The sequence below is a fragment of the Squalius cephalus genome (genome assembly GCF_949319135.1).
Source record: "Squalius cephalus genome assembly, chromosome: 12".
NCBI classification, from domain to species: Eukaryota; Metazoa; Chordata; class Actinopteri; order Cypriniformes; family Leuciscidae; genus Squalius; species Squalius cephalus.
Genome location: NC_137133.1, coordinates 31,482,168 through 31,499,235, shown reverse-complemented (window position 1 = coordinate 31,499,235; position 17,068 = coordinate 31,482,168). Strand labels below are relative to the sequence as shown.

Sequence of the window (17,068 nt, the reverse complement as noted above, 5' to 3'; positions counted from 1 at the left end):
CTTGCAGCGACATCTCTTCTCTTTCCTGATGATGTTTACTGGCGTGAGGGCTGGACAACCGGTCACTCACAAATAGCAAACCACAACCATCCAATAAATTCCCCATGGACAAAATCAAGTCCCGCCCTACATTTATTCTTATTCAAAAAGCTGTTTCACTCGGATATACATTACAATAGGAAAGACTCTCGCAAGTTGCATTTCATGCTGACTTTAAAAGCATGTTTTTGGTAAGTAAATGGAGCATGGGAAGGCTTACCTGTTATTTGGCAATCTACAGGAGCAGGCTCGCAGGCTAGTGCAGTGGAAAGCTCAAAAAACACATTGTGGGTTACGTGAGTGCTTGTGCCCAGCTCTTCCTGTATAAGCCTCAGGGAAGCTGTAGTGGCCTTTTGGTCACACACAAGATTAATGATGAAGGTGTCTTCGGTACCTACAGTAGAGACGGGAAACAGGGTAAAAGTGGGTTCAGTCCGGGGCAGAACTGTTGTAACCTTAATGCAAGACTCTCTATAATACTTGATTCTGATGATCAAATCATCTGATGATTCCGTGATCAAATACATTTGTGTAATGTTGCTGTCATGGCAACATATTTCCTACAAAGCTGTGCTAGGCTCATGATCACCCTAATGTGATCATGTTAGGTATTCATAATACACTATTGGTCAAAAGTTTAGGGTCAATAAGATTATTTTTCTGAAAGCAAGTAATAATTGTATTCAGCAGGGAATGCATTAAACTGATCAAAAGTCACAGTTAAGACATTTATAATGTTACAAAAGTTTTATACTTACTTAAATGCTGTTCTTTTGAACTTTTGAATTATTCATTAAGGAATCTGTTTCTGTTTCTCCAATATTTATAATAATAATAAATGTTTCTTGATCAGCATATTAGAATGATTTATGAATGATCAAATGATACTGAACAGTTATTTTAAACTAAAAGTAATAACATTTCACAGTATTACTGTTTTTACTGTTTTTTTTTTTTTTTTATCAAATAAATGCAACCTTTGTGAGCACAGGACACTTCTTTAAAAAAATATCTCTTTAATAATAATATCTCTAACTAAAAGTGTAGGTAATCAGGTTATCTTTGCACGGGCTATGCACCTGTTGGTTTGTCCATGGCCCCTTTGTATGTAAGAGTGAGAGCGCCATCGGTGGAGAACTGGAGAGATTGTTCCACCCCGACCTGACTCACAGGCTTATTATCTTCCAGCTCACAGCCAGACACAGGTTTATCTCCGACAGTTCCGCACTCTTTTACAGGGCCGCAAATGTTCACCTACAGTAGACAGGAGGGGTATGTGACTTTTGGTTTCAATTTGTTGTAATTGCACTAAAGACACGTTTCAAGAGGGCAAAAAGAAACTGGAGACAAACTTAACAGAGTAGGACTGCACAGAATAATTGTGCTGAAAAAGTTCAGCAGTATCAAAAGTTTCATTATTTCTCAAATTCAGACTTAATAATAGTGAATACTTGACAATTACCGAATCTACTGAAAGTCCCAGTTTCATTTCATTAGTCATCCAATGCTGTTATTGCTATTTAGTATAGATTTTAGTATAGATACAACCCTACTCAAGAACATTTGAAAGATTTGAAAGTGCTTACGACAAAGTCTTTTCCATGAGCCTTGACATGGTATCCACTTTCATTGGCCAGCGGCTGAAGGTTGAACTCAAAGCCATTGTTGGGATTTTTCACTGAGCATGTCTGTAGATAAAAAGAGAAATAAGAAACAAAATCTTCTTCATTACCTCAAAGTAATCACTTAAAAAAAAGAAAAAAAAGAAAAAGAAAAAGGTTGACCTGGTTGGTGTCAACAGCAGTTGAGATGGCACAGGCTGCTTCTGTGTCCCAAACAAAGTCAACGATACATTTCTGGTTCACCACAAAGCGAGGGCCAGATGGCTAAGGAAAAAGAGCAAAGAATAGATATACTGTTATCATATTGTTGTTGCCACTGATTTACAACTAAATAAGCCTTAAAAACAAGTAAAAGATCAGGAATGATTCTCACTGCTGTCCCAGATGAGCAGACAAAGTGGATACGTGTTGTGTACGTGGTCGTCACTCCATCCGCTTCACACATTGAACCATTTGTGTACTCCAACATTAGCTGGTCCTGCTCCACTATCACCGGCCCTTTCTTAGCAATGCCCAAGTTACTGACCTCTACCTTCTCAGACAGGCCTTCCTGCTCAATTAACATGTACACACACGTTTTTTGTCAGTGTTGCAGTTTTATTTCACCATGTCCATTCTCCTCTAATGTTCACAGTCAGTGAACTAACCTTGCCAGTCTCGAGTTTTATCTCACAGACGGAAGCACTTCTGTCACAGCCAGGCACGGCTTTAAGAGGTCGACATACATTGATGTAGTACTTCCTTGGGGCGCTGGGGTCAGTCGTCTGCATGGCCTGCCAATTCCTGCCTCCATTAGATACTGACAAACTGCGGAGGGGAAGGAAACAATTGATTCAGTTTAAAGACATTGTTGTTAACACTGTCTAGCTTTCCTACCAGCACTTGTTCTGACACTGTCAAACATGTATTGAGAAGAGATTACACTGCCTTATGAATTGTTATATTGATTATTAGTGCACTTATATCAAGTAATCGTATCTAGTATCCAAACACGTCTCCGGTATGGCTACAAATGAAAAGAGAAAGTTAAAATAAAAATAAAGTAAAATAAAAAACTCTACGAACCAACAGACTAAAAAAAAAAATACACATATTTAGTAGATAAAAGAGTGATGGAAATGGATATATTTTTAAATGTATCACTTTAAATGACAGATATTTCTATGCCAAAAGGAAATTTTTTCCAGTAATTTGTCCATCTTAAAATATCAACGCCTATATTAGTTTAATATACAGAGACAAGCCATTCAAAGGTTGATTCACTCATAAAGTGAGGAACCATCAAAACATGGCACTGTTTGTTTAATCATCTGACCAGCAACACTGGCTCAACCAATGACATGAGTTTAGGAAGGGACTATCTGTTTGATTAATCAATGGCATACGCGGAAGTATTCAGGTAACCAATTATTTGTTTAAACCAGTTTGATGACACTAGTGCAAAAAAGTCACAGTTCACATTTACAGTAACATATTTAATATTTCTCTAGAACATGAGTCTAACCTGGACAGGTCATACTGCTGCAGTGTTGTGGGGTCCGTCACGACACACTCGTGTGGTCTCTCTGGACAGGCGTAGGAAGTGTACCATTTAAAGTTATAAGTGTACTCATCCTCATCCTGCAGAAAAATATTCATTAATGTAGGATATTTTTATAAGACAAGACATAAGCCTTAAGGCCCTGATATACTTCAAGAGAATTCGAAGAACAAGCAGGTGTGACGTCATTTTAAACAAAATAAAGTAAAAACAAAGTTCATTTGGATAGTGCAAAAAAGCACACCAAAGCTGGTAAACACCTCTGAACTACTATTGGTCTGTGGCGATTATGTAATAGGTGGGTGTGGCTCTGAGACTCCGCCTTCATTGATGTGGACATCTCTGGTTAATTTCATCTGTTCAGTCCGTCGAGCTCACACGTCCGCAGGTAAAACATGAACATGCTGGAGAGTGCTTTATAGTAGAAAATGAAGTTGTAATAATTCTGATTAAAAGTGGCACTGTTTTTTTCGTTTTTGATACTGTAAAGCTGCTCGCTTTGAAGCAATATATTTTTTAAAAAGCTAATATAAATAAACATGACATGTCTTGTCTGGAGTGCCGAATTGCAGATCTTAAAGTCCCACAGAAGTGCCTTGAAACGCACAGCATTATTCAATGTGTTGACATTATTTGCAATGAAACAGGAAGACGGAGCGGGACATATCGAACAGCTCCTCCCCTTTTTAAAATAGCCAATAGCTATTTATGTCACAGCTCGACTGGAACCATTAAGAACGGTAAAGCCGCAGTTTCCTCCTAATCTCTAACCGTTTCTTCTCCATATCGCTTAAAAAAAATAGCATTCTGCGCAAAATTCAAGTGGGTTTGATACATTTTCTGGTCTCTGCCAACTTGTGCATAAGATCCACTGTGTATCGTGTCTCTGATCCGGAGCAGACTCTGTGCGTGATACGGCTATGTAAAGCTATGTAAAAGCTATGTAAAGCTTTTGAATAACTGTTTGAATTTTCCTTGTTTTTTATTTAGTTTTTATCTATTCTGTTTTATTTATCTCTCTATGTAAAGCACTTTGAATTGCCATACTGTATGAAATGTGATATATAAATAAACTTGCCTTGCCTAACGACGGTTCATGTGACACTAATGTGAAACCAGTCATTCGCCCCAATGATAATCATTTACACTGTCCGAATCATTCCCATCCCCTATATAGTGCACTATGTACCATTCACCATGTAGAAAATAGTAAATGTGTGAACAAGTGACCGATGTTAGCAGCAGATTCAGTGTCTATTTATAATATAGGGGGCGGGACGCTTTAGATTCTGGAGAGCATTTGATTGGACAGAATATCTGATGAGAAGCTGAAGTGCAGAGTCATGTCATCAAAATCATTAATACATATTGGTGGAAGTGAGAGGCTGTAAGTTTAGAACGCTTGCATCTTCTAAATGCAAATTTTGTCATTGTTTTGGAGCACACTAGCTTATAGATAATATATATATACACTAAAAGCCAAAATAAACTGAACTAGCAGTGAGTTGCATTAGGATGTACAGTAACCGTATACCGCAGCAAACGTACCCCTACTCAGGTTTACCCATAAGAACAAAAAACATTGCTGTGAGTATATCAGGGCCTTTATAGGAATAACATCTGAAGGTGTGTCCAATGCAAAGCTTGAGATAAAAAATGCTTAGCACACATCCCTTTATGTTACAGTAGCGTTACTTGAGGTGAGGCTAAAAATATTTATTGTGTGTGAACAGTCAGCACAAACACAACAAATGAGCAGGTGTGATACCTGAAACTCTGGTTTGCCTGGACCGGCCTCTCTATCACAGAGGAAGGAAATATGTGTGGAACGCTGCGTGTGCTGCTTGTTGTTGTACTGAGAGCCATTTTTGTAGGTCAACTGGATCATGCCATCATAGTAAGAAAGCCTTGAGTTGAACTGGCCGAGATTCCAAGAGTTTGTGCCGCTGCAGAGACCAAACAAAAAATGGTTCGCTCCACCCACAGTGAAATGTAATTGGTTCAAAAATCACTGTTAAACATCAAATATGTTATGCTTGGCGAGATTCCGTTGCTTCATATTACATTTCACAAGTGAGGACAGAAGAAACTTGTTCAATTTAAATGACCAAGGTGAACTTACCTCTGGTCAACTTGACAAGCCCCTGCTGTTTCTGGACACTGTGCGGCCTTAACATTGCCACACACGTTGATGAAGTAGTCATACTTTTCCCTGGACATGTTATAATAACCTCCACTAGGTTTCTGAAGGGGGGACAAATCAAACGAAATTCCTGCAAAGAAACAGAAGCACATTTAAAAGCAGCCCTAAAAGAGGCCAAATAAACCCCATGACCTTTAACCACTAAGCCACATTTCCCCACAACAATAAAGCAGAGAGTACACTAAAATTATAAACTATGGATCAGAAAACATTTTTGTTTTTTTAAATAAAACATAAATTATTATAACTTTAGTTGAATAAAGTGTAGGGCTGCACGATACTGAAGAAAAATGCGATATGCCATAACTCATTAAATAATGCGATATTCGATATGCGATACGATAATGCCTAAAAGTGTGTAAAATAAACGTATATAAATGTATTTCAAATTAAATAACCTACATATGCGTTTCACATTCTTTCTGTAACAAGAAAATATGCCTACAACTTCAGAAAGTGAAGAGCAGTGTTTTACTGTAACATAAGAAGTGTTATTTTAACATCAGTGTAAACCACGGGGTTTAGGGTTTCAAGTTATCCTACATTAGGTCTATTTAACAACAGAAACTGAATAATCATCATATGTAAAAATTAAACACTGCTTAGTTTTCACTGTATGAATTAAATATATATATATACTGATTCTAATTAAAGCTACAAAAGTTATTCTGCCAAGAGCAGTGAGTGATTTTCTCTTTCTTTCTGTCTCGGCCTTTCTCTGTTCATGATTTATTTTGTTCATGACCCCAGTTATTGCAAGCTGTTGCGATATGCATATTGCGATATATACATTTGCGATATTTCGATAAATTGTGCAGCCCTAATTAAGTGTAGTTTATTTTAAATAAAAAATAAACCAAGCTTAAAAAAAAAATAATGTTTTTGCAGACAAATCTTAACATGGTGGAATAATCCAGTTTGGGAGAAGACATATTATAATGGATACAGATTAAACAGTTTTTGCCAATTGTACCAGCGTTATTACTATTATAGGTTTTATTAATATTTTGAATTACATTTTATGCTGTCCGTTTTTTTTCCGGTTTCATTTTAATTTCAGTTAAAGTGTTAGAAAGTTTGTTAAACTAAATGCATATGAGAAATATTTTCAATTTATTTAAAGTACCAAAAATGATTTTTTTTTTTTTTTAAATGGTTTTAGTTTCAGCTATTATAATAACCCTTCATTTTAGCTAAAAAGTAAAACTATATAAAACAGGTTTTGGAAAAACTTTTCTTTAAGTTTTGGAAAAAATTCTTGTTAAATAAGTTTCAAGAACTAAAAACAGAATTTTTTTTTTATCAAAAAAGCACACAAAACTACTGAAATGAAAATGAAAACTGAAATTATGAAAATAAAATCTAATTCAATATTTTAATAAATACTATAATAGTATATATAGATAACACCAAAATAACACTGTCCAGTACCTGCTTGTGGGTCTTCCACCTTGCAGTCGTTCCCTTCTGTTTTGGAGAGGACGCAGGCCGAAGCAGTGAACCACTCAAACTCATAGATGCAGCCGTCACTGGACACGCTCCTCAGGACCGGAGCGCTCTCAACATCTCCAGGCTTACACTTCAATGTGATGATCGTTCTCACCTTCATGTTCTCTCTGCATTTGTCTCCATCAGTGTAAATGAGCCTGATGTCATCTCCTTCTGCCACCTTTTGCGGAGAAGACAGGAATTTGCCCAAGTTCAATGTTTTCTCATTTCCTAAGCGGAGAAAAAATGGGTTAGAATGAATCATCATGAGTATGATAAAACTGAACACATTTATCTAGATTTTTCCAGGATCTCTAATGGCACACTGACCAACTGCACATATCGCTGCGTCCTCAGGGCAAGAGCTGGCCGCCCCCTCCTGGATGATTTTATGACAAACATTGATGTAAAAACGCTTCTTATCAGACTCCGCTGCCTTGGCGTCCACAGCCTCCCAGTTTTGAGATCCTTCAGATTCTGAGAAAACAAACATTCGCAATAAGTGGAGTTGGTACAAGCACTTTTTAAGATGTTTACAGAAACATTCATAGTTTTGAGAATGGGTTTCAAACTACCAGCCCGAGATCATTTTATATGGCCCATCAAATGCTCATGATTAAAGGGATAGTTCAGTTTGAAATAAAATTTTGGTATGTTTTAGCTTACCTCAAGGGCATCCAAGATGTAGGTGTCTTTTTTTCCACAGTAGTTTCAATTTTGATATTTTTAGGTCAAACCGTTCTTGTCTGTCAGTCATTTCATGCAGGTCTATGGTCACTGTCTCAAAGAGCATGCACAGAGTCCAAATTAAAACAATTCTCCATCGTCCAAATTAAACAATTCCCCATCGTAAGTACACATTGATGGCCTAAGACACGAAACGAGCGGTTTGTGTGAGAAAACGAACAGTATTTATATCGTTGTTACCTATTGAACACAGCCGCGTTCAAATGATCTGAGGGCGCGGGCGGGTATAGATATATACACTAGACGTCGCCTTGGCTACTGCAGTTCATTGGAACGAAACCGTAGCCAAGGCGACATCTAGTGTATATATCTATACCCGCCCGCGCCCTCAGATCATTTGGACGTGGTTGTGTTCAATAGGTAACAACGATATAAATACTGTTCGTTTTCTCACACAAACCGCTCGTTTTGTGTCTTAGGCCATCAATGTGTACTTACGATGGGGAATTGTTTAATTTGGACGATGGGGAATTGTTTTAATTTGGACTTTGTGCATGCTCTTTGAGACAGTGACCATAGACCTGCATTAAATGACTGACAGACAAGAACGGTTTGACCTAAAAATATCAAAATTGAAACTACTGCGGAAAAAAAGACACCTACATCTTGGATGCCCTTGAGGTAAGCTAAAACATACCAAAATTTTATTTCAAAGTGAACTATCCCTTTAATACTTGAATTCAGCTTGCAAATAAGTATTTCCACTTACTATACTACATAATGGTTTGAGGTTTAATGTTACTAATTTCAGTCTGTTCCGGTGTCTAATAGTATGGCTTGGATACTACTTTATAGTACTTTTATTGTGCAAGGATGGCATTTATAATGTTACAAAAGATTTATATTTCAACTAAATTGTTCATTTGAACTTTCTATTCATCAAGAAAAAACATTTATCACAGTTTATAATATTAATCACAGCACAACTCTTTTTAACATTGATAATAAGAAGAAATATTTCTTTAGCATCAAATCAGCATATTAGAAGGAGAACAGAAGTCTAGAGTAATGGCGGGTGAAAAATCAGAAATTGAACAGAATAGAAATTGGTTATTTTGATCTGTAATAATATTTCACAATAGTACTGTTTTTTAAATAACTTAAATAAATGCAGCTTTGGTGAGTATGAGTCTTCCTTTAAAAATATTACAAAAATCTTACCAACCCTGAAATTTTGAACAGTAGTGTATTAACAAAAAACAAAAAAAAAGCCAAAGATTATTGCTGTCACTTCCCAGTACACAAGTGATCTTGCTCATCTTTACCTGGGTAGCGTGTTAAAGGTGACAGATCATAACGCTTCTTGTGGTCTGTGACTCGACACAGCAAGTCCTCCTTCTCCTTCACGCATGCGTACGCGGTTTGCCAGTCGAAGTAATACGTGCAGTCAGACTCTCCCGTAAAAACTGGCAGGCCATTCCCTGAAAACCACAAGCCTGCTGTGAGCGGAACATTTTGAAAAGACTAAATTTGGACATGAACAAGGTCATCTAGGTCACGTTGTTGCAGTTCCTTCCTTTTGGTTCTCAGACCATAAGCTTCCTCAATCAGGCAGTGTTAAAACTGTGGTCTCATCAGCACTTGACTTCACAAGTCACTGTGTTGAGTCATGGTGTTACTCACCAGCAGTTACATTGCACTCAAAGTTAATAATGGTCATGCGCTGGAATCCTGTGCTACATCTGCTGCCGTCTGGGTAGATTAGTGTGAGATCTCCATCTGAATATCTTAAGATAAAAAGCGAAGAGTTAAGACTGCTCTTCAGTTTAAATTCAGCACTGCATTTAAGGGTTGTGTAAATCAGAGTGTCTCAAAATGTGAGTAAAACTGAACCTCAGTGTTTGGTTCTGGTATCTCCCAGCAATCCTCTTCACATTCCCGATGTCTTTGACCTGGCAGGTGGATACGAAACCTTGGACATCGCCACAATGACCAGCATTGGTCTCCCCGCACACGTTCAGATAGAAGGTATAGGTGTCACTGCCACTTTTTGCCTCAGCCATATAGGGTGTGTCAGTAGCTAAAATATGAAGAATGGTAAAGTATTATACATCATAAATAAGTACTTGATGATGAACCACAACTGCGTATAATTGTTATTGAAGGAGGGTTTGGTGTTTTTGCTAAACTGTATGAAATTATGCTAACACCAACATTGATTTAATGAATGTTTCACTATGTTTACAGTAGGGGTGCAACAGTTCTCGGTAAAAAAATAAATAAAACTGAACTGCACCGTCATGTCATAAGTGAGCATAAACAGTCGAGAGAGTATTAGTATTTTAGATGCATGCATTATGTCTTAAAGTGACAGCAGTCTAATATTCCTGCTGAAGTGCTGATGTCTGTGTTTTTAATGTTAATCAAACAACAAAATACAAAGAAACCACTCATTGCTCTTGACTGAATAACTTTTGTATCTTTAATAAGGATTAATTTTTAGTTAATTTACACAGTGAAGATTATATGCACTATTTTACATTTGATTACTTTATTTAATTTCTGTAACTGAATACTAATGTTAAACGTACCTGAAAAACCTGAGAGGCATGGTTTATTTTAATTGTATATTTGCTCTATTGCTTGTTTATTGATTATTTGTTCTAATTTTCTAATTTTTGTTTGATAGTAGTTAACTAAACTACACTTCTATTTTGCCATTAGTGGGGAAAACAAACTATATATATATATATATATATATATATATATATATATATATATATATATATATTCAACAAACTGCCCATCTGATTCATCTTACTAACATATAAATTGCCAAAATATTCCATACCAAAATAGTACAATGGACCATGTTATTTGAACAGAGTACAATGCCAATGTCTTATTTTTTTACTGAAAAACCATGGAAATACTATGATTTTGGTACGTGGTACCATACCATTATCATGCTTTTAGACATCAATGGTTTCAGTGTTATTTTAGTATTATTTATATACCATTTGCCAAGTTTTTCATATTTATATATTTATATTAGCTTTACTTCAACTGCTGAAAACTTTTAATAGTACCACTGTACCATGATACTGGTATATCTGTGGTTTATTCAATTAATGTACTCATTAAAGGTGCAGTAAGTGATTTCTTAAATGCTGTTGAATGTGGATAAGATCGTACACCACAACACACTTGTAGCCAATCAGCAGTAGGGGACGTGTCCACTCATTATGGGGGAGGAGAGAGTGAGCAAGAGGGAGATTTGTAGAAAGAGGATGAGAGACATTACAAAAGAGAAAAGGAATATCAACAGAAAAATAAGGGTTATGATCAGGCAAGAGCTTTAGGACCACGTTAATATTAGAAAAGCATTCCAGCGCTGAAGATGCCTTAAGTGTGAAGGCCTGAAATTGCTGATGAGGTTGCGTTGTTTCTGCTCCATAATATGCAAGTAACATTGGTTTTGCTATAATTCACAGAACCAATAAATGCTGTTGTTGTAACGTTAGCTATAGTAACAGGAAAGTTTTGAGTGCCATTGTTTGCCTGGAGCTGGTGTGCTGCTGGCGACTAACATCCCAACTCTTGTTTGTATATACTTTTGTGTACTATATGTTCATTCTTTGTTCTTCCTTGTTGTTTGTTCGTCATCTTCGCTTTATTTTTCGATATTTGTTGATTTCAAATATCAACAGAATTTCTTAGAAATCACTTACTGCACCTTTAAAGACCACATAAAATTAATCGCTCCTTCATTCTTTCCACAAAAAAAATGTACATCACTTTCTAAACTATCAATGTAACTCACAGCTGTGTGTCAGGTGACTTAGGTCGATGGAGATGTCGTGCTGATCACTGGTAAATTTGCATTCGTGACTCTCCAGGTAATCTCTGTGGCAGGCGTACTCCGTCACCCACTCGATCTCATACCGACAGTTTGAGTTGCTGATCATCTTAGGGTTACTTCCCTGATAAACCATTGAGAAAACTGAGCTCAAGGAGTACAATAGGTACAATAAGATGAAACACTAGGCATCTTCTTACCGCCTGTCTTGTAGAGGGACAAATTAATGTAATCGTCACTGCTGGACTGTGGCCATCACACAAGTCTGGGATTTTGTCTGGAGTCTGGGGTCCCTCGTACCGCAGTCTTAGTCTGAAAAAGAGAACATCAGTTACGCTGTTCCTGTTTTCAACACTGATAATAATGAGAAATGTTGAGATGCAAATCAGCTTTTCAGAATGATTTCTGAAGGATCATGTGACACTGAAGACTGGAGTAATAGTTCTTGAACATTCAGGTTTGACAACAAAGGAATAAATTACATAAAAAAAATAAAAATAAATGATTGATATATATATATATATATATATATATATATATATATGTGTGTGTGTGCATTTTATTTTATTTTTTTATTTTTTTCTGAACAGCAGTGTAATAAACTTAATAACAAATTAGCTAATAAATGATCCCATACTTGTCATTGGAGAGCAACTCGAGCTGGTGAACAGGCTGACCCATGTCGAAGGAATCTTTGCCAGAGATGAGACAGGCAGCAGATCCCTCAGGACAGACACTTCCAGCAAGATCTGAACAGAGAGACATTATCTTAGTTATCTGCATTGCACTGTTAAATTATTTGGTTGTTTAAATAAGAACCTGCTCAGGTGCTTTGCGGATTGTTTGGTTTAAAGCAGCTATATAATCAAAATGTTTGTTGACTAGTTTCCAAAATCTTGAGAAGTGCACACCCCCACACTGTGTCCCAACACTGCTATGGATAAATATGATAAAAACTTTTTTTTTGAAACTCACTTAGACTTCTGCATATATTAATGTAGAAATCACTTTCATCATCTGGGTCGTCAACCAGGTAGCCTTCCGACAGTTTTATCAGTGGGTTGAGGTCATGCTTCTTTCCATCCGAGTCAAAGGCATAGCAGGGGACCTTTAAAAATGCAAAATATATATATATTTTTTACAACTTTACTACAAAAAAGTTTCAAGTCATTGCCATTTCCTCTGATTTTTGTAGTATAACTAAGATATATATAAGATATAAGGCAGAATATCTAAAAAAGTGGATTTTCACATTTTCTGAAAATGATTGGTGCTTGGATTAGCATAATAAAATAATTTGTTTTCCCCCAAATTCATATGTATACTATTTCAACAGGTAAATATATACATAAACAAACTGTATAAAGCAATTAAATTAACTTATAAGTGCTTTTCACAAGTTGAAAATGTTAATGTTCTTCTTAGATAATTCTAACTCAGGAGTTTGAAAAATGATTTGTTCAAGCATGAGTTTAATTCATTATTTTCTCACTGAGAACAAATGAAAATGCCAAACACACACATTTACACATTCACACCTCCCCCCACATTCATGCTCCAACTGAAAAGTCAGCACGTCTCATCAACTTTACTCACCTCCTTATGTGGTGTAAATTTATCACGTTTGCAGGCGAAATACGTCCTCCATTCAAAGTAGTGCACACACTCAGAGACGGTGACAAACTCAGGTGTGCCCTTTGAAGAAAAACAAAAAACCATAAATGTAATGTAAATCAGCAAGCAATGTGATAAAAATGTTTGCAGCGGGGTTATTATTGTACACAAACTATTTAAAACATTTCTGTCAAATGAAATAAAAATGTAAATATATTATTATAAAAAAATTATTTATATATATATGTGTGTGTGTGTGTGTGTGTGTGTGTGTGTGTGTGTGTGTGTGTGTGTGTGTGTATATATATATATATATATATATATATATATATATATATATATATATATTAGTTCTGTCATATCAATTAATTGTGATTAAATCGCATCTAATATAAAAGTTTGTGTTTATATAGTATATATGTGTGTGTGTGTGTGTGTGTGTGTGTGTGTGTGTAGATGAATATATACTTTTATGTATCGATTAATCGATTTGACAGTCCTAATATTAGTTGAAAAACTAACGATAAAAAAAGTGAAATGTTGCCTTGGCAATGAACTGAAATAAATTTTAAAACTATGCATTAAGACAAAAAAAAAAAAAAATTATATATAGGGACAAATTTCAGCACAAACAGACAATAAATAAATAGTCTAGTGATAGTAATAACAAGCCAAACTATACAAGACGTTCAAGTATCCATCAAAGCCCATTTTGAGTAACTTCAGCCACACCTACTTTTACTTTGCCTCATTATTATATCAAGTTTTCCATCTGTCATTTCTTCCTGCGCAGCAAGAAGGTGGAAGGAAGGAAACAGCTTTGCAAATGCCACAGTCTGTTCACAGGCACCTCTGACTAACAGCGCATGCTGCGCACCAAAGCTCACCATTGTTTTGCCGCATTGAAAGGTGATGCTGCTCTGAAAGTTGCTGCTCTTGTCGTTGCATTTCCTCGAGCTGTTGAAATCAAGCACAGCAAGAGAGTCCTTCCGCAAGGAGAGCTCACCTATGGAGAAAAAAGCTTGTTTAACAGCAGAAGTGTGTCTGCACAGCAATAAGAAACTAAACCTGAAACTGTTTTTCAGCAAGCTGGTAACATAATACAATTATTAAAATAACTGCCGAAAGTTATTGCTATATATTAACACACTCTATATGCAGTTAGACTTTAGTAATAAAAACAAAATCTAAAGTAATTTGTAAATGCAGAGTTGTCTAGCACAAGAACAACAACACACAAAACTGTTCGTTCAAATCCAAGTCAACTAAAGTTTATCAGCACAAACAAATCAGAAAATGTCTCTGTGACACCCAACAAGATAAAAAATATTACAGCATGTGATCTGGAGAGGTTGGCCAAACATCTAGCAGTTCACAACCCATGGGAACAAGCAGCATGAGAAGAAGATAACCTAATAATACGTAACAGACGGTTCCATAAACATGTTGGCTAGAGCCGGACAAGCTATGGCTGAAATTTTAGGCTACTCGAGAACATTTATCATGCCATGTGTGGAGAAAGCTAATAAACTCTAGTGTACTACTGCACAGTATTTTATACATACTATATATTTTTTTATTTTAAAACAGTGGGCATCATACATACATCAAGACAGTAGAGCACTACATTGTCATCACATGACCTCACTGTGTTGTATATATTTCAGCATATGCCACTTCAATTATTTAGAAATGTTAATTAAACAAACATTATGCATGATTATTCCAAATTAGTGTAAATTTGTCTTACTTATTGCAATCGCCTCAAATAATGAAACAAGAAGAAGAATCAAAATTGTCATACCATACGCACTGCATTGTGGCATACAATGCTCATGCAGTGTGCTCTGCTTATACATTTCACATTTTGCCAATTGTATCATAAAGGTATTCCATGCATAAAAAAAGGCATATTGCAAACAGTATACACACTGCATTAATAAGAATTGTACATAAAGTAACATACAGTTGACTTCCATTGTATTATTTTTTTCCTACTGTAGAAAATCAATGGCTACCGTCAACTGTTTGATTACCAACATTCTTCAAAATATCTTCTTTTGTGTTCAGCAGAATAAAGAAACTCATAAAGGTTTGGAATATCTTGAGGATGAGTAAGGGATGACAACTTTTTAACTTCTGGGTGAACTATCCCTTTATGTCTGTACAGAGACGCAAACAAGTGGTTTAAACTGGACGCGAACATTCTTTCATTCTTCCATTTGTCCTGTTGTCGACAGACTCAAGTGCGTAGAGTGTATATCAGAGACTGAACGCGCATCTGTATACTGTATCCAGTGTGACAACATCAATGATTATAATGGGTTCTATTTGCTTTTGACGCAACGCAATGATCACAACTAGGGTAGGCTAATTTCAGCAGTTAAGTGACTGAATGCAAGTGGGCGGGGCCTAAGATGGGATAATGTATTCATCAATGTTTAGCTATGGAGGAAGGCATATGCAAATGTATTTGCCCGTGTGAAATCTCAGATCCCGCAATATCAAAACAAGCCCTTTTTGGAACTTGCTTAAATAATTATATTTGGAAGTCCATAGTACCATACTTCAGACCTCTAAGATGTCACAAAAATAGCTCGTGATAGGACTAGCGCTTCATGATTTATAATATGTGATGGAGCCTGACAATTTAATTACTGCTATTTAAATACTGTCACTTACTTACAAAACAGGCATTTTTCTAATTGTCATATTCTACGAGTGCACCTGCTACTAGATAACTTTGACCTACTTACTGTGAATATTAAATAACCGACAGCAGGAACACGAGATAAAGAATACCAAGATATGTCACTGAGCAGCATACACACTTTAAATGAATGCAAAAGCTTTCAGATGCATTGACACTATTTTGTGAACCACACATTAAAGGGACGGAAAGCCCCATAAAGGATGCGAACAACCACCAAAGCGTGACACCAAGGACAATATAAGTCAGCACAGCATGAAATACTATATAAATAGACATCACACAATGGTGTTTGAATGCTTTTCTTACAGGGGTGGAAAATAAACAAATTATGCAATGTATGTAATATGGCTGAAAGAGAATATAATTATTATATTAGCACAGATTCAATCAGCATGATTAACATCTGCAAGTTGTCTTATTTTGTCGTTGGGTCACATGGTATGTGATGCAATATCTGGTAAATATATGGTGTTTGTTCTGACAACAAATGAAATTGACTCCATTTAAATCCAGAGCCGGACAGTAACAGAGTACATTTACTTGAGTACAGTACTTAAGTACAATTTTGAGGGATCTGTACTTTACTCAAGTATCATTTTTGGGGAGTACTCATGACTTTACTCAAGTACATTTGAGAGGCAAATATTGTACTCTTTACTCCACTACATTTCTATCCATAACTGTGAGTACCCGTTACTTCTTCTAAAAAAAAAAAGGAAAAAATAAACATCTCGGACACCCTCAATTTGTTGTTTCCCCATCAAATGTGATTGGATTGTGCAGGCGCCACTGATTGGGACAGCCTATCACCTTCAGCTTTCCGCCAAAGTCAACTCCATGGTCAGATTTAGATAAGAGACGAAACCATGGACTAAACAATGGATGAAGATGCAGCAGGTCCATCCCGGGAGCGATATTTTTTTTCCCAGGATGGTAGGGGAAGACTCATGAATATTCATTAGGGAAGTCATCCCTGATTGGTCTTAACCCCAGTGACGGGTAGGTTTAGGGGCGGGGTTAGGGGTAGGTCATCAGATCAATCAGGGATGACTTCCCTAATGAATATTCATGAGTCTTCCCCTACCATCCTGGGAAAAAAAAATCGAATCCTGGGAATGTGCCAACCCGTGGCCCCACCTCGCCAGACTATTTCAATTTTCTGAACAAGTTAATGATAGTTTTCGCTTCAAGTGTTTGCTGTGTTGACCAATGTAAGCACTGTGGCAGTAGTAATGCAATATTTAGAAAATGTACTCTTGTACTCTTGATACTCAAGTACTTTTAAAAACAAGTACTTTAGTAC

General features: G+C 36.4%; 1 protein-coding gene across 1 annotated transcript in view; it reads right to left on the bottom strand.

Moving 5' to 3' along the window:
* Positions 1-17,068, bottom strand: part of igf2r (insulin-like growth factor 2 receptor) — a 36,827-nt gene that overhangs the window by 17,493 nt on the left and 2,266 nt on the right. The window contains exons 3-22 of the mRNA XM_079887393.1: positions 13,940-14,058; positions 13,035-13,133; positions 12,414-12,546; positions 12,076-12,187; positions 11,639-11,750; positions 11,403-11,562; positions 9,473-9,659; positions 9,263-9,366; positions 8,905-9,060; positions 7,223-7,369; positions 6,836-7,123; positions 5,324-5,474; positions 4,970-5,147; positions 3,166-3,281; positions 2,309-2,468; positions 2,035-2,211; positions 1,824-1,925; positions 1,626-1,727; positions 1,119-1,293; positions 260-433 (exon numbers count right to left, since the gene is read on the bottom strand). Of these exons, the coding sequence (XP_079743519.1) occupies positions 260-433; positions 1,119-1,293; positions 1,626-1,727; positions 1,824-1,925; positions 2,035-2,211; positions 2,309-2,468; positions 3,166-3,281; positions 4,970-5,147; positions 5,324-5,474; positions 6,836-7,123; positions 7,223-7,369; positions 8,905-9,060; positions 9,263-9,366; positions 9,473-9,659; positions 11,403-11,562; positions 11,639-11,750; positions 12,076-12,187; positions 12,414-12,546; positions 13,035-13,133; positions 13,940-14,058 (2,952 nt within the window). The remainder of the gene's footprint in view (positions 1-259; positions 434-1,118; positions 1,294-1,625; positions 1,728-1,823; positions 1,926-2,034; positions 2,212-2,308; positions 2,469-3,165; positions 3,282-4,969; positions 5,148-5,323; positions 5,475-6,835; positions 7,124-7,222; positions 7,370-8,904; positions 9,061-9,262; positions 9,367-9,472; positions 9,660-11,402; positions 11,563-11,638; positions 11,751-12,075; positions 12,188-12,413; positions 12,547-13,034; positions 13,134-13,939; positions 14,059-17,068) is intronic.